This window comes from Zalophus californianus, chromosome X (assembly GCF_009762305.2).
Source record: "Zalophus californianus isolate mZalCal1 chromosome X, mZalCal1.pri.v2, whole genome shotgun sequence".
Classification (NCBI taxonomy): Eukaryota; Metazoa; Chordata; class Mammalia; order Carnivora; family Otariidae; genus Zalophus; species Zalophus californianus.
This window is the reverse complement of record NC_045612.1, coordinates 70,557,673-70,582,161: the sequence shown is the minus strand read 5'-3', so window position 1 is coordinate 70,582,161 and position 24,489 is coordinate 70,557,673. Positions and strand designations below refer to the sequence as shown.

Genomic DNA, 24,489 nt, shown 5'->3' with positions numbered 1-24,489 from the left:
CTTAACCAACTGAGCCACCCAGGCGCCCCCAATTGATATATTTAAATTATATATATTACACATTTTCTTGAATTCTGTGTGCTGTTCTAGCACATTACTGAACCTGAAGGTACAGTCATGGGAGTCCTCAATTTGTAGCCACGTTGGACAGAAGTGTGGATGACAGGGGTACCCAGTACCAGCAGCTGGCATCGAAAGCGAGGGCAGTTTTACAGGAGTGAGCCCTTAAACTTGTGGAGTTTGACCCTAACTCCAGGTAGTGTCAGAAATGAGTTGAACTGTAGGACACCCAGTGGCTCTTTGCAGAGAACCGGAGGGCTCTTTGGTCTGGAAAACTTCCACACATTTGGGGTCCGAAGGGTTGTCGGTAAAAAGGGCTCAGTACATTCAGTGCAGTAAAGACAGTTTATTATAATGTTTCCCTATGTAACACATGATTTAAAAAAATCCACTTCACCCCCTACTAATGTGATCTTGGGCAGGTCATAGTTCCCTCAACTAAAACGATGTAAATGCCACCGTCAACCTCAAAGGATTATGGTGAGGATTAAACAAGAAACCTATGTAGAGTACCCAGTACACATAGGTACTCTATAAATGCTAGTTCCCCGTCTCGAGTACAGAGTGCTATACTGCACTTGAGGTTTCTGAGGGGCAACCAAACTCCTTTTCAGTCCACCACCCAAAGACACAACGTGCTAGCCTGTGTCAGAACGCAGCTGGTGGTGAGTGAAGAATGGCAAATTGACTCCAGGGTAGGGTGCCAGCGATAACAATGCCTAGCCCCAGGGACCCGATCCCAGCCTTCTGCTGTACGTAGTAAGCTGAGGGCATACAAAAGCATGGTAATAAGCAAGTCTTAGATTTAGAATTCTAATAAGCTCCTGCTTAATTAAACTGAGGAGCTTCTGTATGCATTTGCTAGTATCATCTCAGCGAAAGAAAGTGAATGGGAAAGGAAACCCTTGAGAAAACTTTATTATTCTTATCCGGACAGTGATAGGAAATCACTTCCAGAATAAAGGAATCACTTCCAGAATAAAATTGATAGCCAGAATAACTTTACAGAAACTTTCCTAGATATGACAGAGCTAAGTGTATAGAGTTTGCCCAAAAGAAAAAGGTAAGACTATTCAAGGAAAGCAGTATTAACCTAGCGGTCAGAATACCAGAATGTATGCATGGAGGGGGCTAGGAAGGAGTACAGGGTAAAGGCCGAATGTCCAAAACAGTTAAAAACAAAACCTTGCTTTCTGAGAGCTCTCTCACCTCAAGCCTCAATGCTTCATGCTCCCGCAGAACCCAATTACAGGAATGAATGCATTCACACTCGGCGTTTCACTTTTAACCAACACACAGGTTAGAGTCTCAAGTTGTATTAAGCTGCTTATACAAACTTAAAGTCATGAGCATGATTTCAGGGTCGGCGCTCTTTATGTCAAGTGCTTTCACTAAGCAGTTTAAGGCCTCCTGTATTTGCCCACGCTCTTTCATTTCCTTCCCACGACTTACAAGAGTCTCATAGTCGCTCACAGCCTCTGCTGCCTCCTCCTGGGGATACTCAACCAACTGTCTGCCATACAAAGGCTCAGGGTCCCCGGGAGGGGCCTCCGGAGCCGGAGCCCCAGGCTCAGGCCCAGTTAACCGGCCGGCCTCATTTTCTGAAGGCAGCGTTCCGCCAGGAGGCTCGTCTGTGTTCTCTGAGGCTTCACTGCCGCTCTCCTCTGCTCCTTCCTCCAGATCATCTGCCTCAACCTCTGCTTCACTGCTCTGGTCAGGTCTTTCGTCCATATCCTCCACGTGGTCTAAAACCACGTTGATGAGAGACCTCCTAGAAGCCAGGGATCTCCTAGGGTTGACGGACTTATTTATACTATCAGGGATGTTTGGTGACAAGAACCTTCCCGGCGGACTGATGTCACTTTTGGGAGTTGAAGCATCAAACTGTTTCACAGGTAACAACCGAAACGGAGAGGTGGTGAGCGGATCTGTGCTTGAAGTGTCTTTAAAAGTATCGTCTTCATCTTCACCATCTGAAACGATCCTTCTGGCTTTCCTTCTGCCTTTCACATTCCCGACTACTTCTGGCTCGTTGTTGGTCTCTGAAAGATCCACACTGAGACATGCCTTGTCACGCTCAAGCTCTGCCTGAGAATTAGCTGCAGAACCACACAAGCTCTTTTTATTCTCAACGTGCTGCAAAGACTGCCTGGAAAGATCTTGTCCATTGTCTGCAGAGTCTTCCAAGAAAAGATTGAAATCACAGGCATACTGTGATGAGGAAGCTAAACGTTCCTCTTCCGACTTGGCCTCATTTGCTCGAGCATCCTGCAGTGCACTGTGGGATGCTGACAAGTCGTCATCGGCTATTTTAATTACAGATGCATTCGATTCTGTATTTTGATTTTCACCGGTCATGGGACTAATGGGCCAGGGATTGCAGTGAGGTAACATCTCATCATCCTTTGGTTGCTCTGGATTCGGCCCAAGATCAGCTCTGAGTGCTTTGCTAGGTAAATAGTTAAAATCTCCCAGAGGGTTCTCTTGCAGTGTCCCCTGCGTGGGCCCCTCTCGCAATGCCTCTTTTTGTAGAGCTGTTCCCAACGAGTCGGTCCAGATGTCATCTGCACTCCCACACCCCTCAGGTAAAGTAGCTACAGAATCGGCATCAGATGTACTTCCGGGTGGGTGACTACCGTCTTGCGAGATGGTAACATTCATCTTTATATTGGAGACGTCTTGATTCTCACTCTCTTCGGGCAGATCATCAATGATTACACTTGCCATTTGGGAACTGATTTCTTCTTCCTGGGTATGATAAGTAGGTAGAAGTGGGGAGGGCCGAGGCTGTGGTTTATTCAGGTCAGGGCATTTCTTCGTTTGAGAAGGAAAGTGGGGTTCTCTCAGCCAGATCCCCTCATTTCCAGCTCTTTGTCTTTCCACTAGGAGCTCTGTATTTTGAGACTCTAATTCAACAAGGAATTGAGCTTTCTGAACCCTCTGTTGAATGTAGTGGGATTCTTCGATCACATCGAGCTCTTCTTTCACAGAGAGATCACGTGTGTACATCAAATCATGGTCTGAGATTCCAGCTATCCCCAAAGAGTGCAGGTAGGCAATATGTTCATCTAGTATTTTATCAGATCTCCTCTGGGCAGCATGCAAAGACTGAAGCTGCAGCTGGGTTGCAGAGTGCTGAAAATCCTCAATTGTAAAGAGCTCCCTTAATTCTTGTTTCGTAAAATATCGGAAAGGGTTCTTCTTATCGCCTGTAGTTTGTCTTATTAGTGAGTCCTTGAAAACCTGTCTTCTGTATATTTTTTCCTCTACGGTCCCACAAGTAATCAGCCTATAAACTACAACATTTTCCTTCTGGCCTATTCGGTAAACTCTGTCCACGGCTTGAGCATCAGTTGCAGGATTCCAGCTAGGGTCAAAAATGACCACTCTAGTGGCTGCAGTCAATGTTAAGCCAACACCACCTACTTGAGTGGTAAGCAGAAAAACAGAGTACTCTCTATTTTGCTGGAATAAGTTAATTCTTTTCTCTCGTTCCACAAGATGAGTAACTGTTCCATCGATTCGCAGTATCTTAAAGTGCCGATTCTTTAGGAGGTGTTCGATGATGTTTAGAATTTGTCTGGACTGGGAAAACACCAGAGTTTGATGCCCTTCATCTCGCAGTCTCTTCAGCAGCTCTATCAGAAATATCATTTTTCCAGATTCTTCCATCAGTGTATCATCAGTGATCTGATCAATATGGTCCCCATCTGAGGAATCTTCCCCTTCATTTTCACCTTGAACAGAGAATTTTACAGACCCTAAGTTTAACAGATGACAAGCCCGCGCAGACAGCAGCCTAGGATGATCACACAGCTTCTTTAAGACACCTAGCTCAGCCAGAGGTGAGCGTGTCTCCATTAACAACTCCTTGATATGATCTAGAGACACGAATTTCCTGTATATTTCTTCTTGTAAAGGCATGAGACGTATCCAAATAATTAAATCATTTTTCCTGGAAAGGGAAGGCATTTCACAAATGGCATCAACATCTGGATTCTTTTCACTAAGTCTGACCTCTGGGGTGCCTGCCTTTTTCTTTTGTACCTCTTCTTTAGTCCTCCTGAGAAAATAGGGTTTTATGATTGCCATCAAGTTTTCAGATATTTTAAGTCCTAAGGCTTTTTCCCCCGGGGTAGCATCCTTCTCTCTTGCTCTCGTAATAGGATTTTCATACTCCATCTTAAAAGTTTTTAATGTTCCTAGCAGGGAGCCTTGACAAGCAAAATCAAACAGGGACCACAGTTCTCGTAAATTATTCTGGATCGGGGTTCCTGTGAGGAGGATGCGATTCCTGGCAGGGACAGCGCGAGCACATATTGCTGACTTAGTGGATGAGGTTTTTATTTTATGTGCTTCATCAAGGATGACATAGTCCCACACAAACTCTTGGCCATTCAAGCTTGAAAGTTGCTGCCAATTATTGATTAACATTTGGTATGTGGTGATGATGACGCCATTCCTTTGCTGAATCCGACTGAGGTTCCTGGTACGTTCATCCTTACTCGGACCATGAAAGGTTTTGACTCTCATTCCTGGAGTCCACTTAACAAATTCTTTTGTCCATGTGCTAATGAGATTGGTCGGCATGATCAGCAGCACATGATTCACAAGTGTAGCATCAAACATACCAGAAAGGAAAGCAATGATTTGAACAGTCTTCCCTAATCCCATATCATCTGCCAAGATGCCACCTTTTCTTCCATCCCTATATAGGCTATAGAGGAAAGCGACACCTTCCTTCTGGTGCTCAAATAGTTGGTTGTGCAGGTCTCGATAAAGCAGCAGGCCAGAGTTGCACACATCTGTGAATTCATCATCTCCATGTTCTGCCAACTCCTCCAAGGCTTCCTGTATTTTTTGGATTCGGCTCATCACCTTTTCATTGGGAAAAATGTCCTTTGCCAAATTGAAAAGTTTAAACGCTTCTTCCAGATCCCCATTCTTAGCTGCTTCTTTGGCCTCTTTCACATATCTGTAAAAAAAAAAAAAAGAAAGAAAGAAAAGGGTAAAAAAGACATAGATATATATAGGGAGAGAGAGATCAGAGAGGAAGGAAACAGATTGAACATTCAATCTAAGAACACTTTAGGGTCCATTTTGGAATACAAACTGCAGTTGGGCTTTTAATATCCTCAATTCAGGATGGGAAAGATTAGCACAGAAGATGCCAATGAAAGCTGGCATCACTTAAGACACATACCCACCAGGCACTGCCAGCAACACCTTCAGGCACTACTTGTGAGAAATGTATGTGCAAAGGTGATTGGTTCCATGGTATTTAAAAAAAACGCCACCCATAAAAAGTATGGAGTGATATTTTCTTGTAAAACCAACCGACCAGCCTATATCGTGGGATTGTGGAAACAGGAAGATACATGGGCACTTCTCAGTCCTTATTTTTCTGGACCTCTGTGATGCATTTGACACTAATGATCACTCTCTCCTTAAAATTCCCTCCTTCCACTGAATTCCTCTAGATTCCTCCTGGTTTCCTCCCCCAGCGCTGGCCATTTCTTCTGTGTCCTTGGGCTCCCATTCTTCCCATAGGCCTGGGCCTTCTTTTCACTCCTCTGGCTTTCCACCCCCACCTAATGTGCTCATGAAATCACTCTCTCCTTTCCAGGGCTTGCCCCCAGACTCCACATTCCAACTGCCTTCTGGATGTCTCCCCTTGAAAACATCTCATAAGCACCTCAAATTCAGTTAATCCCAAATTAAACTCATTATTTCCCCTCTAAAAACCTGTGTCTCCATTTATGTGGTAGTAAATGACACTACTATCAACTTAGCCATACAAGCTAGAAATCTGAAGAACATCCTCGACTCCAATTCACATGAGTCATCCTTGACTTCTCCCCTCTTTTAATCACCCTCTCCCCCAGCCAGACAATCCCCAAACCCTACTAACTTTACTTCCCAAGTATAACCTGTGTCTCCATCTCCACTGTGTGGTTCAGGTCACCATCCCCTCTGGCCTAGGTAATGGCAACTTCCTACGCACTGGTCTCCTTACATCCACTCTTGGCCCCTCCAATATCTTCTCTATACAGTAGCCAGTGATACTGTCTTAAAATGTAAAAGGAAAAAAAATGTAAAAGAAATCATGTCACTCCTCTGCTTAAAATTCTTCAGTGGTTTATGGTCAACTGATCCTGAAAGGAGACCAAAATAATTCACTGAGGAAAGAAGAGTCTTTTCAGCTGAATATCATGTGCAAAAGAATGAAATTGGTCCCCTACCTCACACCATACACAAAAACTAATTCAGAATGGATCAAAGAACTAAACCTAAGAGCTAAAACTACCAAACCCTTAGAAGAAAATATTGGCAGAAATCTTCATAACCTTGGATTTGGCAATGGTTTTGCCAAACAAACAAGGAACCAAAGGAAAAATAAATTGGGCCTCACCAAATGAAAAACTTGTGTTTCAAAGGATATCATCAAGAAAGTGAAAAGACAACCCAAAGACTGGGAGAAAATATTTGCAAACCATGTATCCGATAAAGAACTTGTACCCAGGACATACAAAGAGATCTTACAACTCAATAATTAAAAGACAACACAGGGGCATCTGGGTGGCTCAGTCGGGTTGAGCGTCTGACTCTTGATTTTGGCTCAGGTCATGATCTCAGGGCTGTGAGACTGAGCCCCGTGGTGGGCTCAGCAGGGAGTCTGCTTGAGATTCTCTGTCCCACTCCCTCTGCCCCTCCCCCAGCTCATGCACACACTCTCTCTCTAAAATAAATAAATCTTTAAAAAAAGACAACACAATTTAAAAATGGGCAAAGGATCTGAATAGACATTTCTCCAAAGAAGATCCACAAATGGCTAAAAAGCACATGACGTAATGCTCAACATCATCAGTCATCGGGGAAATGCAAACCAAAACCACAACGAAATACCCACTTTATGCCCATTAGGATGACTAGAATCAAAAAGCGAGAAAATACCAAGTTAGCAACAATGTGGGAAAATTGGAACCCTCATAACACTGTTGGTGGGACTGTAAAATGGTGCAGCTGCTTTGGAAATCAATTTGTCAGTTCCTCAAAAAAGTTACACGTGGAGGGACACCTGCAGTTCCCCTACGGCGCCTTCCATCCCTACCCTACCCCCCAGCTGGATCAACTATTCCACCTCAGGACCCCCTCATGTGTTCATCTCTAGCCGTGCCTTTAACACACTGTATTAAAATTATTACAAAACAATCTGGCTGTATTACAAATGTATGAGACAACCTCACTGAAAGGGTAGAGGGAAAAGGTGCTCACCTAATAACCTAGGGAATGAGTGAAGTCTGTAAGACTAAAAGCAAAAGAAACAACATGAGCACTGTACTCTAGTGGACAAAGTTGTTTCCCATGGGGTATGGGCTAACAATAACAATTTTTTTCTCTTCAAATTTTTTATTGTTGTGTTAATCACCATACATTACATCATTAGTTTTTGATGTAGTGTTCCATGATTCATTGTGCATAACACCCAGTGCTCCATTGGGCTAACAATTCTAACGTTGCAATGCATGTATAATAGAACTGAAGAATGAGGGGCACCTGGGGGGCTCAGTCAGTTAAGCGTCTGCCTTCGGTTCAGGTCATATTCCTGGGGTCCCGGGATCGAGTCCTGTGTTGGGCTCCCTGCTCCGGGGTGGGGGGGGTGCGGGGGAGGGAGGGGGAGGGCAGGGGGGTCTATTTCTCCCTCTCTCTGCCCCTCCCCCCAACTCATGCTTGTGCTCTCTCTCTCAAATAAATAAATAAATAAGAATTGAAGAATTAAGTAAATGAATGGTGGATAGTGGAAGCCAGCTTTCTCACCTGTTAGAATGGAGAAGCAAGAGGAAACAGAATGATCCGTGTGCTAATGGATCAGAATTGGAGACATCAGTATAAACCCATGTTTTAACACAGATACAGATGGTTACACATAGAATATTTACAGTCGTGTCTATACACGGAGATTAGTATACACACGTATTTCCTTGCTCTCTCAGGTGAGAGAGCCTAGAAGCAAGGAAACCCCAGTGCAACAAGCATACCTAGCGCCCAGGTCTTGGTTTCTAATACCATTCTCCAGTAAGAGGACCTGGGCTGATTCTAGGACAGTGGCAGGAAGTACGTCAGAGGAGCCTGGGGCATCTTGTAGTGTCAGAAAGTGAGGAGGTGCTTGCTGAAACAAACAACCCCCCACAGTGACGTGAGTACGGCGAAGAGAGACACAGGAACCAAATGAAAGTGCTCCCAGTGGTCACAGCTGGAACAGTCGGAGCGACAAAATAAAGCAGTATTGGATTAGAACCCAAAGTATAAAATAAATGAGTCCATGCTGATATAAATGAGTGAAGAAGAGACAAATCGCCCATGCAGAAGAATTTCAAATAATTTATGTAGCTACTCTGCCTGCTCCTTGGGAGCCTGCTTCTCCCTCTGCCACTCTCTCTCTCTCTCTCTCTCTGTCTCTCATGAATAAATAAATAAAATCTTTAAAAAAAATAAATAAAATTAAAAAATTAAAAAAAAAGAAAGGTATGGTGGGGTGGAGAGAGGGGGAAAGGGGCACAAGTTACTTTAAAGAAGGGAAACCTGGCAAACAGTACCTCAGCCCAGTGATTACAGTCAACATCAACAATGATAATATCACGTTAACAGTATGTGCCCCCGATAACGATTCGATGAGAAGGGCACTTTATCTCTGCAGTCTTTGCCCGCAAAACCGAAAACCCCAGTCTAATCATGGCAAACAATGACAATTCCCAATTGGCAGAACATTCTAGAAAATACCTAATCAACACTCCTCAAAACTGTTGAGGTCATCAAAATCAAAGAAAGTCCAAGAATCTGTCACAGACAAGAAGAACCTAAAGAGACGGATGACTAAACGTACTGTGGTGTCTTAGGATGCTGGAACAGAAAAAGGACTTACATAAAACTACGGAAATTAAATAAATGATGGAGTTAGTTAATAATAATGTATTGATATTGGTTCACTGACTGTGAGTACTGTACCATACTAATATGAGATGTTAACAAGAGGGGAAACTAGGTGTGGGGTATGTGGGAACCCTCTGCACTATATAATATTTCTGCAAAGCTAAAACTACTCTAAAATTACCTTTACTTGGGGCACCTGGGTGGCTCAGTGGGTTAAGCGTCTGCCTTCGGCTCCGGTCATGATGCTGGGGGTCCTGGGACCAAGCCCCATGTCAGACTCCCTGCTCAGCGGGGAGCCTGGTTCTCCCTCTCCCTCTGCCTGCCACTCCCCCTGCTTGTGTGCTCTCTCTCTGACAAATAAATTTTTTTTTTTTTAAGATCTCATTTATTCACTTGACAGAGAGACACAGCGAGAGAGGGAACACAAGCAGGGGGAGTGGGAGAGGGGGAAGCAGGCTTCCCACCAAGCAGAGAGCCCTATGCGGGGCTCGATCCCAGGACCTGGGATCATGACCTGAGCTAAAGGCAGACGCTTAACGACTGAGCCACCCAGGCGCCCCTCTACTACTAGTTTTTATCACTAAACGTCATTTCCAAATCCCTCAACTGGTAACCTACCCAGTATCCCGAACCCCTGTGTGGCCTGGGCTTCTAACTCCAGCCAGGTCTCCTCCCCGGAAAGTAAAGTGCTGCCAGTGAACCCTGGCTCTGGGCCAGATTCCCCAAAATCATAAGCCAACCTTTTAAATGACAACTGTCTGCCTAGACTAATTACCACCAGCCTAAGACCCATTTTGTTAGGCTCTACCCATTCCCTGGAACTCCCTCCCATATTTGTCAACCTCCGCCTGAACCACAACTCAAATTTACTGCATTCCTTGGTCACCACCACTTTCTGATTGTGTCACCCGTCAGCCAAGCTGCTTCGCAGTCCCTGTTCCACCCAAGTTAGCCGGTCTAATACGACATCTCAGCTCTTCCCCTCTACCCTGTCTGCTCCACCAATGAAGCTGGACCTAGGACAGTAACCTTGCCCTATAATGCAACCGGGGGGAGAAATGAAATCTGCCTATTATAGCACCACCCTGGATATCGGGATATTTACAAGACTACAGTGTTTTCTGTAATACAGTTTGATTTAGCCCTTCAACCTCTAATCACTTCCATTTTCCAGGGCTTGAAAGGAAAAATGTCATTTTTTACTACTGATGCAATCATGTGTCCATCTCTAACATACAGGATCCCTAATGATCTGAAGAACCTAACACTTCATGGGATCTAATTTTTTTTCCCCACAATCACTCCCCTATTCTTCTTCGACGTGGCTGGGGAGAAGCCAGGCCTGCTTGGGAGCCAAAGGGACAAGGGAAAAGTAACCAGTTCAGGAGAAAAAAACTCCTTTCAAGCAGAACAAGGAGAAAAACAGTGCTAGAGTATGGAAGAAGGCCAGTTTTTATTTTCATTTACCAATTTAATAACTACTTAAAAGGCACTTGACACGTGAGGTTCCAATATGTTAAAGAAGTATTCAGATGCAAAACTGTCAACCCAGAAGAGAGATTTCCATTCCATAGCAAGGGACAGTAAAACAAAAATCTTTACATTTTAATGACTGCACCTGAAATTACATGCCTAGAACATAATTCCCTTTAAGGATCATTTTAAAGGACGTACAGAAAGATTATATAGAGACAAACACCCGGTTCTGGAGGGTCCCTATGATATTCTTCTGGAATATGATGGGATACGGAACGGAATGCACAGATCCAGACCCAATAAAACTTTATGTGCTTCACATGCAAAGCAACTGAATTGGCTCTTTTCTAACCTCTCTAACTTGGATTTTTGTGGGATTTCTCCTGATTTTTAAATGGTAACCAATGCATAAGTTTTAAAAACACTGGGCACAGGGCGCTATGGTGAGCGCTGTGAAGTGTGCAAGACTGTTGAATCACAGATCTGTACCTCTGAAACAAATAATACATTATATGTTAAAAAGAAAAAAAAAGTAGGAAGGGAAAAATGAAGGGGGGGGGAATCAGAGGGGAAGATGAACCATGAGAGACTATGGATTTTGAGAAACAAACTGAGGGTTCTAGAGGGGAGGGGGTGGGGGGATGGGTTAGCCTGGTGATGGGTATTAAGGAGGGCACATTCTGCGTGGAGCACTGGGTGTTATGCACAAACAATGAATCATGGAACACTACATCAAAAACTAATGATGTAATGTATGGTGATTAACATAACAATAAAAAATTTAAAGAGGGAAAAAAAAAAACACTGGGCACGGGGTGCCTGGGTGGCTCAGTCAGTTAAATGTCTGCCTTCGCCTCAGGGCATGATCCCAGGGTCCTGGGATCAAGTCCCACGTCAGGCTCCTTGCTCAGCAGGGAGTCTGCTACTCCCTCTCCCTTTGCCCCTCCCCCTCCACTCGTGCTCTCTCTTTCTCTCAAATAAATAAATAAAATCTTAAAAAAAAAAAACACTTTTGCTGGCAAAACCAGCAAAACTTATCTCTGAACACGGCTCATGGGCTGCCAGTTTGTGACCTCTGGTTTATCTCAGCTAGAAAAAGTGCCATTGGCTTCGGCTGGATCGCCTCTCCAAATGCTTCCTCCTAAAAAATAGTAGGCCTATGGCTCTCTGGATAGGAGCCTACACAAGGTTTGGTTTGGGGCTTAACACTGACCATCTAGGGCGCCTGGGTGGCTCAAGTCCCATGCTGGGCTCCCTGCTCGGCAGGGAGTCTGCTCCTCCCTCTGCCCTTCCCCCTGCTTGTGCTCTCTCTCTCTCTCTCTCTCTCACAAAAAATGCATAAATAAAATCTTAAAACGAACAAACAAAAACAACACTGTCCACCTACATACTCTGTTTCACCTATAAGACCAATCGCTTTAAAGCAGTGTAAGGTTTTCTATAGTATTCATTATCTGTGTCACTGGCTTTGGATTCCACACACGAGAACTATCTGGACCAAACCACATGGCCCTGAAGAGATCCAAGGTCTGTCGTGCTCTTTCAGGTCCTTTATACCCTGTCACAAAGAGACTGCAAACAGGCAGGGAGAGCAAGACTGACTTCAAAGTGGGTAACGGCAGGTAGGGATCTAGTGCCCCTCCTGTTACTCAGACCTGAAAATTTTGGTTGAACTGGGCAAATATACTTCTACCAGAATAAACAGGAAGACAGCATCCTCTTACATGTTAACAACATGCCCTCAGAAAACAGCTGAACTTGCTGGCTAATTACTCCGGAAAAAACAGCTAATTAATAATTATGTCAAAACCAAAATTATCTTTTTTTTTTCTGGCACAGCAGATGTGCTTTGGCATCCAGATGGATTATACCAGCCAATGCTCCTCAGCAGGAAATGGTTTCATCATTTGGGAGAGCATTTGGTGGCTCACATCCTGACTGGCCCTTTCAGATAGTCTAACTAAAAATGAAAAATTCTCCAGGAACAATAGTTATGTTCTTTTCGAGTAGGTACAGACCTTTGGTACTTCCAGCCCCCAATCTGCCAGCCCAAGGTTATCTGGCTAACCACTGCACTGTGGTGCAAAACTCTGGGGCTTCAAGCAAGCACTTATTCCAGAATTTGAACAAACCTGGGGTTGTTTGGAAAGAAGTCGTGAATCCTCAAGTTTGTCTTCAATTCACCTTCAGGCCACCTCGGTGGGAAAGTAGACAAGACCTTCCATTAAGATGAAAATAAAAATCTAAAAACTATTACCTAGGTGATGGTTGCAATAATAATTCATTATACTGAATTTTTGTTTTATCCATTTCCATATAGATATGTGTGTGTGTGTGTGTATATATTTCAGAACAAAAGTTTTAGAAGAATGTTACTTGCCAAAATACAACCAAATTTGAATACTGATCTCGTACTTCGCAAATTTGCTGACCTCTTTTATTAGCTCTTATTTTTTTTGTGTGTAGATTCATTAGGGCTTTCTACATAAAAGATCATGTTATCTGTGAATATAGATAGTTTTCTTTCTTTCCAATCTGCATGCCTTTTATTTCTTTTTCTGGCCTATTTGCCCTGGCTAGAACATCTATTATAATGTTGAATTATAATGTTGAATAGAAACAGCGAGAGCAGACATCCTTGTCTTTTTCCTGATAAAAGGATGGAAAGCTTTCAGTCTTTTACCATTGAGTATAACGTTAGCTTCGAGTTTCTGGAGACACCTTTGATCAGACTGACAAAGTTATCTTGTATTCCTAGTTTGTTGAGTTTTTATTATTAAAGGGTGCTATATTTTCTTTTTTAAAAAGATTTTATTTATAAAATAAAAAAATAAATAAAAGATTTTATTTATTTGAGAGACACGGGGTGGGGGGAGAGTGACCGTGTATGCGAGCAGACAGGAGGGGCAGAGGGAGAGGGAGAAGCAGACTCCCTGCTGAGTAGAGAGCCCAGCGTAGGGCTTGATCCCAGGGTCCTGGGATCATGACCTAAGGCAAAGAAAGACGCTTAACTGGCTGAGCGGCCCAGGCGTCCCCCAAATATAGCACCAGGTGCTATATATTCTCAAATGCTTTTTCTGCACCTATTGAGAAGAACATATGGCTTTGTCCTTTGGTTCTGGACAAGTCTGCTATATCTACTATGAAGTGGAGATGTCAGGTAAGCAGTTGGATATGGGAGTCGACAGTTCAGAAGAGGTCAGGACTACAGACACAAATGTGAAAATTCTCAGCAAAAAGATGGAATTTAAAGCCGAGAACCTGGATAAGATCACCAAAGGAAGGAATATAATTACAAAACAACAAAACATGGTACTCCAACCCTGCAACATTGAAAACATTTACAGAAGAATTCTGGCTAATGAATACAAAACCAATGGTTAAGTGAGACAATCACCACTTTGTAATCTCTAATGAAATAACTGATTTGGGCAATGATTATCAATGGGTGAAAAGTTGATGGGGAATGGAGTACTCACAGGATGCCAAAGTATCCCCAACATAGTATTTATTCATCATAAGGGGGGAAATGCAGCTTTGCAAAGGAGTGATCAGCCTGTGACCACCTGACCCCACTGACCAATCTTAACATTACTAAAAGTGGGAATCTCAGACATTATATGCTTCTGATATGATCTCATAAGAAGTACACAGCCTCAAATGAAGGTGGGGAAATCGGAGGGGGAGATGAACCATGAGAGACGATGGACTCTGAAAAACAAACTGAGGGTTCTAGAGGGGAGGGGGTGGGGAGGGTGGGTTAGTCCGGTGATGGGTATTAAGGAGGGCACATTCTGCGTGGAGCACTGGGTGTTATGCACAAACAATGAATCATGGAACACTACATCAAAAACTAAGGATGTGGGGGGGGGAGCAAGATGGCGGAGGAGTAGGAGACCTGGATTTCGTCTCGTCTCAGGAATTCAGCTGAATAGGGATCAAACCATTCTGAACACCTACAAACTCAACAGGAGATCGAAGAGGAGAGTAGCAACAACTCTCTGAACAAAGAAGCGACCACTTTCTGGAAGGTAGGACGTGCGGAGAAGTGAATCCAAGGCGATAGTCGGGAGGATAGACGGCAGAGGAGGGGGCCTCCGCCGGCCGCTTCTGGCAAGTGCTAGAGCCGCGGAGCACAAAATCAGAACTTTTAGAAGTCAGCTCCGCTGAGGGACGTCGCTGCAGTGGCTAAGCGGGGGGTGGAATCCTCCCAGGACAGTGTGGTCTCAGGACCCTTGGGGTCACAGAAAGACCAGGGGTGCCTGAGTGCGCCAGAGCTCCCAGGTATCGGAGCGGGGAAGCCGGCTGCAGAGACGGAGCCGAGGCGCGGGCTCTCAGCTCGGGGTGGCCATAAACTGTGATCCGCGGCCCAGTCGGGCCACTGCTCCTCCAGCAGGGACCCAACAAGCGGCAGATCCGGGGAGACTCCCCTTCCTTCCCGGGGAGGAGCGGCGCGGGAGCGCACCGCAGGGATCTGCTGGGTTTGGAGACTCCACACGGGGTCGGGTGCCAGAGATAGAAACGCTCGGTCACAGGCCGGGTGAGAACAGAGAGCGGCCGGAGACCTGGGAGATGGGAGTGACTGCTTTTCTCTGGGGGCGCACTGAGGAGCGGGGCCCCGAGTTCTCAGCTCCTCTGGGTGGAGATTGGGAGGCCACCATTTTTGCCCAGGTCCTCCAAAGAGGTACCGAGAGCTTGCTTCCAGGGAACAAAAGCTCCTGAGAGCAAACCCGAGCAGCTTGCTTAGCCCGGACCGACAAGGGCGGGGCAATTCAGCCTCCGGCAAAGACATTCGGGAACCACGGCAACAGGCCCCTCCCCAAGAGGATCAGCGGAACAGCCAGCAAGCCAATACCAAGTTTACCGATCAAGGAGAACGGGAGAACTCCAGCGCTAGGGGAATACTGCACATAGAATTCATGGCTTTTTTTTTTTACCATGATTCATTAGTTCACCAAAGTTAATTTTTTTAACTGTTTTTTTAATTTTTCTTTTTCCCTTTTTCAACCAACATCTTATCAATCCCTTTTTGAAAAAAAAAAACATTTTTTATTTTTCATTTTTAGAGTCATATTTTATCCCTTCATAGTAGTTACCCTTATTTTTGGCATATATATATAAGTTGTTCTCTCTTTAAAATTTTGAGATACAGTTTCTTCTAACAGATCAAAATATACCCTAAATCACTAGTGTATGGCTTTGTTCTAGTCTCCTGCCTGATCACATTCTCTCCCTTTTTTCTTTTTTTTTTTTAAATCTTCTTCTTTCTTTTTTCAAACAACTTATCTTATCAATTCCTTTTATAAAATCTTTTATAATTTTCATCTTTACAGTCATCTTCCATCCTTCCATTGTATCAACCCTTATTTTGTACATTTATGTCTTTCTTCCTTTAAAATTTTAGGAGGCACTTTTTTCTAACACACCAAAATACGCCCAAAATCTAGTGTGTGGCACTGATTTATGCACTAGCCTGATCATATTTGATCATATTCTGCTTTTTTTGTATTGTTCTGTTTTTGTTTTTATCTTTTTTATCTTTTTTTTTTCTCTTTCTTTTTTCTTTCTTTCCCTTTCTTTTCCCCTGGTTTCAGGTCTTTTCTGATTTGTATACAGTATATTTGCTGGGGACGATCTTAACCTGTTAGCATTTTGTTCTCTCATTCATCTATTCTCTGGACAAAATGACAAGATGAAAAAAATCACCTCAGCAAAAAGAACAAGAGGTAGTACCATCAGCCAGGGACCTACTCAATACGGACATTAGTACGATGTCGGACCTAGAGTTCAGAATCATGACTTTAAAGATACTAGCTGGGCTTGAAAAAAGTGTGTAAGTTATTAAAGAAACCCTTGCTGGAGAAATAAAAGAACTAAAATCTAACCAAGTCGAAATCAAAAAGGCTATTGATGAGGTGCAATCAAAAATGGGGGCACTAACTGCTAGGATAAATGAGGCAGAAGAGAGAATCAGCAATATAGAAGACCAAATGATGGAAAATAAAGAGGCTGAGAAAAAGAGAGATAAACAACTACAGGATCACGAGGGCAGAATTTGAGAGATAAGTGATACGATAAGATGAAACAACATTAGAATAATTGGGATCCCAGAAGAAGAAGAAAGAGAGAGAGGGGCAGAAGGTATACTGGAGCAAATAATAGCAGAGAACTTCCCTAATGTGAGGAAGGAAACAGGCATCAAAATCCAGGAGGCACAGAGAACCCCTCTCAAAATCAATAATAATAGGTCAACACCCCAACATCTAATAGTAAAACTTACGAGTCTCAGAGACAAAGAGAAAATCCTGAAAGCAGCTCGGGAGAAGAGAGATGTAACGTACAATGGTAGAAATATTAGATTGGCAACAGACCTATCCACAGAGACCTGGCAGGCCAGAAAGGACTGGCATGATATCTTCAGAGCACTAAATGAGAAAAATATGCAGCCAAGAATACTATATGCAGCTAGGCTGTCATTGAAAATAGAAGGAGAGATAAAAAGCTTCCAGGACAAACAAAAACTAAAGGAATTTGCAAACACGAAACCAGCCCTCCAAGAAATATTGAAAGGGATCCTCTAAGCAAAGAGAGAGCCTAAAAGCAGCATAGATCAGAAAGGAACAGAGACAATATACAGTAACAGTCACCTTACAGGCAATACATTGGCACTAAATTCATACCTTTCAATAGTTACCCTGAATGTAAATGGGCTCAATGCCCCAATCAAAAGACACAGGCTAATAACAATAAAAACAAATTAAAAAAAAAAGACACAGGCTATCAGATTGGATTAAAAAACAAAACCCATCAATATGCTGTCTGCAAGAGACTCATTTTAGACCCAAAGACACCCCCAGATTGAAAGTGAGGGGGTGGAAAACCATTTACCATGCTAATGGACACCAAAAGAAAGCTGGGGTGGCAATCCTTATATCAGACAAATTAGATTTTAAAACAAAGACTGTAATAAGAGATGAGGAAGGACCCTATATCCTACTTAAAGGGTCTATCCAACAAGAAGATCTAACAATTGTAAATATCTATGCCCCTAACATGGGAGCAGCCAATTATATAAGGCAATTAATAACAAAAGCGAAGAAACACATTGACAACAATACAATAATAGTGGGGGACTTTAACACCCCCCTGACTGAAATGGACAGATCGTCTAAGCAAAAGATCAACAAGGAAATAAAGACTTTAAATGACACACTGGACCAAATGGACTTCACAGACATAATCAGAACATTCCATCCCAAAACAACGGAATACACATTCTTCTCTAGTGCCCATGGAACATTCTCCAGAATTGATCACATCCTAGGTCACAAATCAGGTCTCAACCGGTACCAAAAGACTGGGATCATTCCCTGCATATTTTCAGACCACAATGCTTTGAAACTAGAACTCAATCACAAGAGGAAAGTCGGAAAGAACTCAAATACATGGAGGCTAAAGAGCATCCTACTAAAAAATGAATGGGTCAACCAGGAAATTAAAGAAGAATTTAAAAAATTCATGGAAACCAATGAAAATGAAAACACAACTGTTCAAAATCTTTGGGATACAGCAAAGGCAGTCCTGAGAGGAAAGTATATAGCAATACAAGCTTTTCTCAAGAAACAAGAAAGGTCTCAAATACACAACCTAACCCTACATCTAAAGGAGCTAGAGAAAGAACAGCAAATAAAGCCTAAACCCAGCAGGAGAAGAGAAATCATAAAGATCAGAGCAGAAATCAATGAAATAGAAACCAAAAGAACAGTAGAACAGATCAACGAAACTAGGAGCTGGTTCTTTGAAAGAATTAACAAGATTGATAAACCCCTGGCCAGACTTATCAAAAAGAAAAATGACCCAAATCAACAAAATCATGAATGAAAGAGGAGAGATCACAACCAACACCAAAGAAATACAAACAATTATAAGAACATATTATGAGCAACTCTATGCCAGCAAATTAGATAACCTGGAAGACATGGGTGCATTCCTAGAGATGTATCAACTACTAAAATTGAACCAGGAAGAAATAGAAAACCTGAACAGACCTATAACCACTAAGGAAAGTGAAGCAGTCATCAAAAATCTCCCAACAAACAAAAGCCCAGGGCCAGATGGCTTCCCAGGGGAATTCTATCAGACATTTAAAGAAGAATTAAGACCTATTCTCCTGAAACTGTTCCAAAAAATAGAAATGGAAGGAAAACTTCCAAACTCATTTTATGAGGCCACCATTACCTTGATCCCAAAATCAAAGACCCCATCAAAAAGGAGAATTACAGACCAACATCCATGATGAACATGGATGCAAAAATTCTCACCAAAATCCTAGCCAATAGGATCCAACAGTACATTAAAAGGATTATTCACCATGACCAAGTGGGATTTTTCCCTGGGCTGCAAGGCTGGTTCAACATCCGCAAATCAATCAACGTGATACAATACATTAACAAAAGAAAGAACAAGAATCATATGATCCTCTCAATGGATGCAGAAAAAGCATTTGACAAAGTACAGCATCCTTTCTTGATCAAAACTCTTCAGAGTATAGGGATAGAGGGTACATACCTCAATATCATAAAAGCCATCTATGAAAAACCTACAGCGAATATCATTCTCAATGGGGAAAAGCTGAGAGCTTTTCCCCTAAGGTCAGGAACGCGGCAGGGATGTCCAACAACATAGTATTAGAAGTCCTAGCCACAGCAATCAGACAACAAAAAGAAATCAAAGGCATCCAAATCGGCAAAGAGGAAGTCAAACTCTCACTCTTTGCAGATGATATGATACTGTATGTGGAAAACCCAAAAGACTCCACCCCAAAACTGCTAGAACTCATACAGGAATTCAGTCAAGTAGCAGGATATAAAATCAATGCACAAAAATCAGTGGCATTCCGATACACCAACAACAAGACAGAAGAGAGACAAATCAAGGAGTCGATCCCATTTACAAATGCACCCAAAACCATAAGATACCTAGGAATAAATTTAACCAAAGAGGCAAAGGATCTGTACTCAGAAAACTATAAAATACTCATGAAAGAAATTAAAGAAGACACAAAGAAATGGAAAAACGTTCCATGCTCATGGATTGGAAGAACAAACATTGTGAAGATGTCAGTGCTACCTAGAGCAATCTACACATTCAATGCAATCCCCATCAAAATACCATCCACTTTTTTCAAAGAAATGGAACAAATAATCCTAAAATTTGTATGGAACCAGAAGAGACCCCGAATAGCCAGAGGAATCTTGAAAAAGAAAAGCCAAGCTGGCGGCATCACAATTCCGGACTTCCAGCTCTATTACAAAGCTGTCATCATCAAGACAGTATGGTACTGGCACAAAAACAGACACATAGATCAATGGAACAGAATAGAGAGCCCAGAAATGGACCCTCAACTCTATGGTCAACTCATCTTTGACAAAGCAGGAAAGAATGTCCAATGGAAAAAAGACAGTCTCTTCAACAAATGGTGTTGGGAAAATTGGACAGCCACATGCAGAAGAATGAAACTGGACCATTTCCTTACACCACACACAAAAATAGACTCCAAATGGTTGAAAGATCTAAACGTGAGACAGGAGTCCATCAAAATCCTAAAGAACACAGGCAGCAGCCTCTTCGAGCTCAGCCACAGCAACTTCTTCCTAGAAACATCGCCAAAGGCAAGGGAAGCCAGGGCAAAAATGAGCTATTGGGATTTCATCAAGATAAAAAGCTTTTGCACAGCAAAAGAAACAGTCCACAAAACCAAAAGACAACCGAAAGAATGGGAGAAAATATTTGCAAATGACATATCCGATAAAGGGCTAGTATCCAAAATCTATAAAGAACTTATCAAACTCAACACCCAAAGAACAAATAATCCAATCAAGAAATGGGCAGAAGACATGAACAGACATTTTTCCAAAGAAGACATCCAAATGGCCAACAGACACATGAAAAAGTGCTCAACATCGCTCGGCATCAGGGAAATCCAAATCAAAACCTCAATGAGATACCACCTCACACCAGTCAGAATGGCTAAAATTAACAAGTCAGGAAACGACAGATGTTGGCAGGGATGTGGAGAAAGGGGAACCCTCCTACACTGTTGGTGGGAATGCAAGCTGGTGCAACCCCTCTGGAAAACTGTATGGAGGTTCCTCAAACGGTTGAAAATAAGAGCTACCATACGATCCAGCAATTGCACTACTGGGTATTTACCACAAAGATACAAATGTAGGGATCCGAAGGGGTACGTGCACCCCAGTGTTTATAGCAGCAATGTCCACAATAGCCAAACTGCGGAAAGAGCCAAGATGTCCCTCGACAGATGAATGGATAAAGAAGAAGTGGTATATATACACAATGGAATATTATGCAGCCATCAAAAGGAATGAGATCTTGCCATTTGCAATGACGTGGATGGAACTGGAGGGTGTTATGCTGAGTGAAATAAGTCAATCAGAGAAAGACATGTATCATATGACCTCACAGACATGAGGAATTCTTAATCTCAGGAAACAAACTGAGTGTTGCTGGAGGGGTGGGGGGTGGGAGGGATGGGGTGGCTGGGTGATAGACATTGGGGAGGGTATGTGCTATGGTGAGCGCTGTGAATTGTGCAAGACTGTTGAATCACAGATCTGTACTTCTGCAACAAATAATGCAACATATGTTAAGGAAAAAGAAAAAGAAGAAGATAGCAGGAGGGGAAGAATGAAGGGGAATAAGTCAGAGGGGGAGACGAACCATGAGAGACGATGGACTCTGAAAAAACAAACTGAGGGTTCTAGAGGGGAGGGGGTGGGGGGATGGGTTAGCCTGGTGATGGGTATTAAAGAGGGCACGTTCTGCGTGGAGCACTGGGTGTTATGCACAAACAATGAATCATGGAACACTACATCAAAAACTAATGATGTAATATATGGTGATTAACGTAACAAAAAATTTTTTTAAAAAACTAAGGATGTAATGTATGGTGATTAACATAACAATAAAAAACTTTTAAAAAGAGAGAATATGAGTGTCAGCGAGGGACAGCGAGGGACAAAGGTGGGTGACACACAGGGAGAGGTAATGGGTTACAGGAAGAGACAGGACCGAAGTGGGGAGAGGGGGGATGGAGGGCAGGACAGGAGGTGACAGGTGGGCATCCCCAAGGGAGAGCACGACACTGAGAGTGGGGGACAGAGTCACCGTGTATGGCAGAAGACGGTGTGTGAAAGAGGAAACGTGTGCGCAGAGAGTGCGCGGGAGCAAGTTTCAAAGTTTCTTCTTTCATCTCTTAGGCAGGAGGGGCAGAGAGCTGAGGACGGAGGAACAGCAAAGGGAGCGAAGAGAGAGAGGGAGGAAGAGCAGAGAAACTGTGAGAGAGGAGCGTGCCAAGGAGGACAATGAGGAGTGAAGAAGGTAAGGCGATGCTTTGTGCGAGAGGACAGGAGAGACTGAGAAAAATTAAGAGAAATAAAAGAGAGATTGTGAGTTGATGGGTCATGAGAGACAGGGAAGCTGTGGGGGCAATGTGGGATCATGAGATCAGCAGAAGACCAGGGCTATGAGGCGCCCGGGGGGCTCAGGCAGGAAAGAGGGAGTGAGAGCAAGGAAGAGGCGAGTGCCCATGTGAGAGGGGGTGTCGGGGAAATCAGTGCACAGGCTTGCTCAGGGAAAGGAGGGGAGGGAGCTGAAGGGCTTAATCCTTACTATCCCCCCTTTCCAAATTGAGGCTCAGAACAGTCAAGTGACGCATTTGAGGTTTCCCAGCTAGCAGGTGACAGAGCCATCATTTGAACCCCAAATGGCCCAACTCCAAAGCTAGGACGCTACCACACCACACTGCCTCACTGTTTTCCCCAAATCTTCTTTAAACAAGTCATGTAACACAGTCCAAAGATATGATTTGACTCCTCTGTAAGGAAACCTTCTCGCTTTTAATGGCCTAAAAGCATACTTTTATTGAAAGGGAGGCAGAACTATTTCACTGCCCCAATTTATTTCTTTGTACTACATTAAAATTTAAAACTTCTGTGCATCAAAGTACACCACCAACAGAGTGAAAAGGCAACCTACAAAACGGGAGAAAATATCTGCAAACCATAAATCTGATAAGGAGTTAATAGCCAGAATATATGAAGACAAAACAACCCACAGGACTAAAAAATGGGCAAAGGACTTGAATGGACATTTCTCCAAAGAAGATATACAAATGGCCAATAGGTGCAGGAAAAGATGCTCAACGTCACTAATCATTAGAGAAATGCACACACACACAAAAAAACCAATGAGATACCACTTCATTATCATTAGAATGTCTAGTAACAACAACCACAACAAAACCAGAATATAACAAGTGTAGACCCTGGAGGAGAGAACGTAAAATGGTGCAGCTGCCATAAAAGACCCTAGAAAAGTTAAACATAGAATTACCATGTGATCCAGCAATCCCACTTCTCGCTAGATATCCAAAAGAATTGAAAGCAGGATCTCCAAGAGATATTGGCAAACCCATGTTCAAAGCAGCTCTGTTCACAATAGTCAAGAGATGAAAGCAACCCAAGTGTCCATCACGGACAAATGGATAAACAAAATGTGACATGTGCATACAATGGAATATTATTCAGTCCTAAAAAGGAAGGAAATCGTGTCACATAACAGAGTATGGATGAACCCTGATGAAATTATGCTACGTGAAATAAACCAGTCCCCAAAAGACAAATACTGTATGATTCCACTTGTAGGAGGTCCCTAGAGTCAAATTCACGGGGGACAGAAAGTAGAATGATGCTTACCAGGGCCGGGGGAGCGGGGAGTGAGGAGTTAACAGGCAGTTTTAGTTTTGCAAGATGAAGAGTTCTGGAGATGGATGGGGTGATGCTTTAACAACAGTACTAATGTATCTAATACCACTGAACTGTATGCTTAAGAATGGTGACGGCGGTAAATTTGACCTTGTGTCTACTTTATCGCAACTTAAAAGTTTAAATCTCATCCGCACATCACCCTATCCCCCACCCTTAGCCATATGGTGAACGCTCACTCGTTCTTCCACACAATGTCTCCTCCTCCTGTGAAGACGACCCTTGTGGTTGGCCATTTCCTCCTTTATCCCCTTACTATACCTTGCCCATTATGCCTCTTGCAGCACTTATCAAACATTATGGCGATTATTGGTTTACCTATCCCTTTCCACTACCTAGTGATGAGCAATTTGGGGGTGGGGGCAGGGTCAATGTTTTACTCATCTCTGTAACCCCCAGGCCCGGTGTTTGGTAAAGACTCAAGAAAGCCTTGATCAGTGGAAGTTCTGGCTTTTAAGAGAGCTATCTGGCCAAAAAAGGGTGGCATCGGGAGGCTCCCCAGGTTTTCGATTTAGAAATCCGAGCAGATTCCCACGCCCTACTCGGAGAACGCGAGGGCGCCTCTCACCAGGCTCCACCGCAGCAGTCTGGGCCGCTGGGAGGGTCCGAGGGCTTCCCACCCCCACTCCCGGCCCCGGCCTGCGAGCTAGACCCGCCCAGCGGCCCAGACATACCTCTGGTAAAGGGCGGCCTGCTCTGGGCTTAAGGCCGCGGCTTCCGCAGACCCTCGCGACGCCTCCATGACCCCGAGCTTGGGTTCCAGGGAGGTCAGCCGGCCGTTGAATTTCGCGCGCTCCCGCCCTGCGCATGCGCGGTGCGCCTGGAAGGGGAGGCAGAGCCAACTGTCGGCCTCCGGGCTGGCCAATCGCAGCGCCGCGCTCCGCGAAAAGCCTGAGCCCGCCCACGAAGGTCGCGCGCCTGCGCGTAAGAGGCGGTCGCAGCCCCTGCGGAGCGGGATGGGCCCGTCTTGTTTTGTCTCTCGCGTTTTCCGTCCGGTCCAAACCGTGCTCCTGCACGCTATCGTCGTGAGTGAAGGAAAATGCCTGATATGACCTGTCATTTTAGTGGCCCCCAGAGACCTTCTCCATAGCCTGCTCTCCCAAATATCCTCCATTCCATGCTCTCCATTGCCTGGCGCTGAGCACGCTTTGAATTCAAACCCTGGGAGCCATGGTCC

The 24,489-nt window shown here is 43.8% G+C and overlaps 1 protein-coding gene across 1 annotated transcript; it reads right to left on the bottom strand.

The window, feature by feature from the left end:
* Positions 1-74: 74 nt before the first annotated feature.
* Positions 75-24,046, bottom strand: ERCC6L (ERCC excision repair 6 like, spindle assembly checkpoint helicase). Its single transcript, XM_027607449.2, has 2 exons — positions 23,987-24,046; positions 75-5,035 (listed from the first exon to the last, which is right to left on the bottom strand). The coding sequence occupies exon 2, from the start codon at positions 4,933-4,935 to the stop codon at positions 1,369-1,371; it is 3,567 nt and encodes a 1,188-aa protein (XP_027463250.2). The 5' UTR covers positions 4,936-5,035; positions 23,987-24,046; the 3' UTR covers positions 75-1,368.
* Positions 24,047-24,489: the final 443 nt, after the last annotated feature.

Bases quoted from the DNA above. Each gene is read 5' to 3' on its own strand.
- ERCC6L (XM_027607449.2), bottom strand. From the start codon at position 4,935: ATGAGCCGAATCCAAAAAATACAGGAAGCCTTGGAGGAGTTGGCAGAA.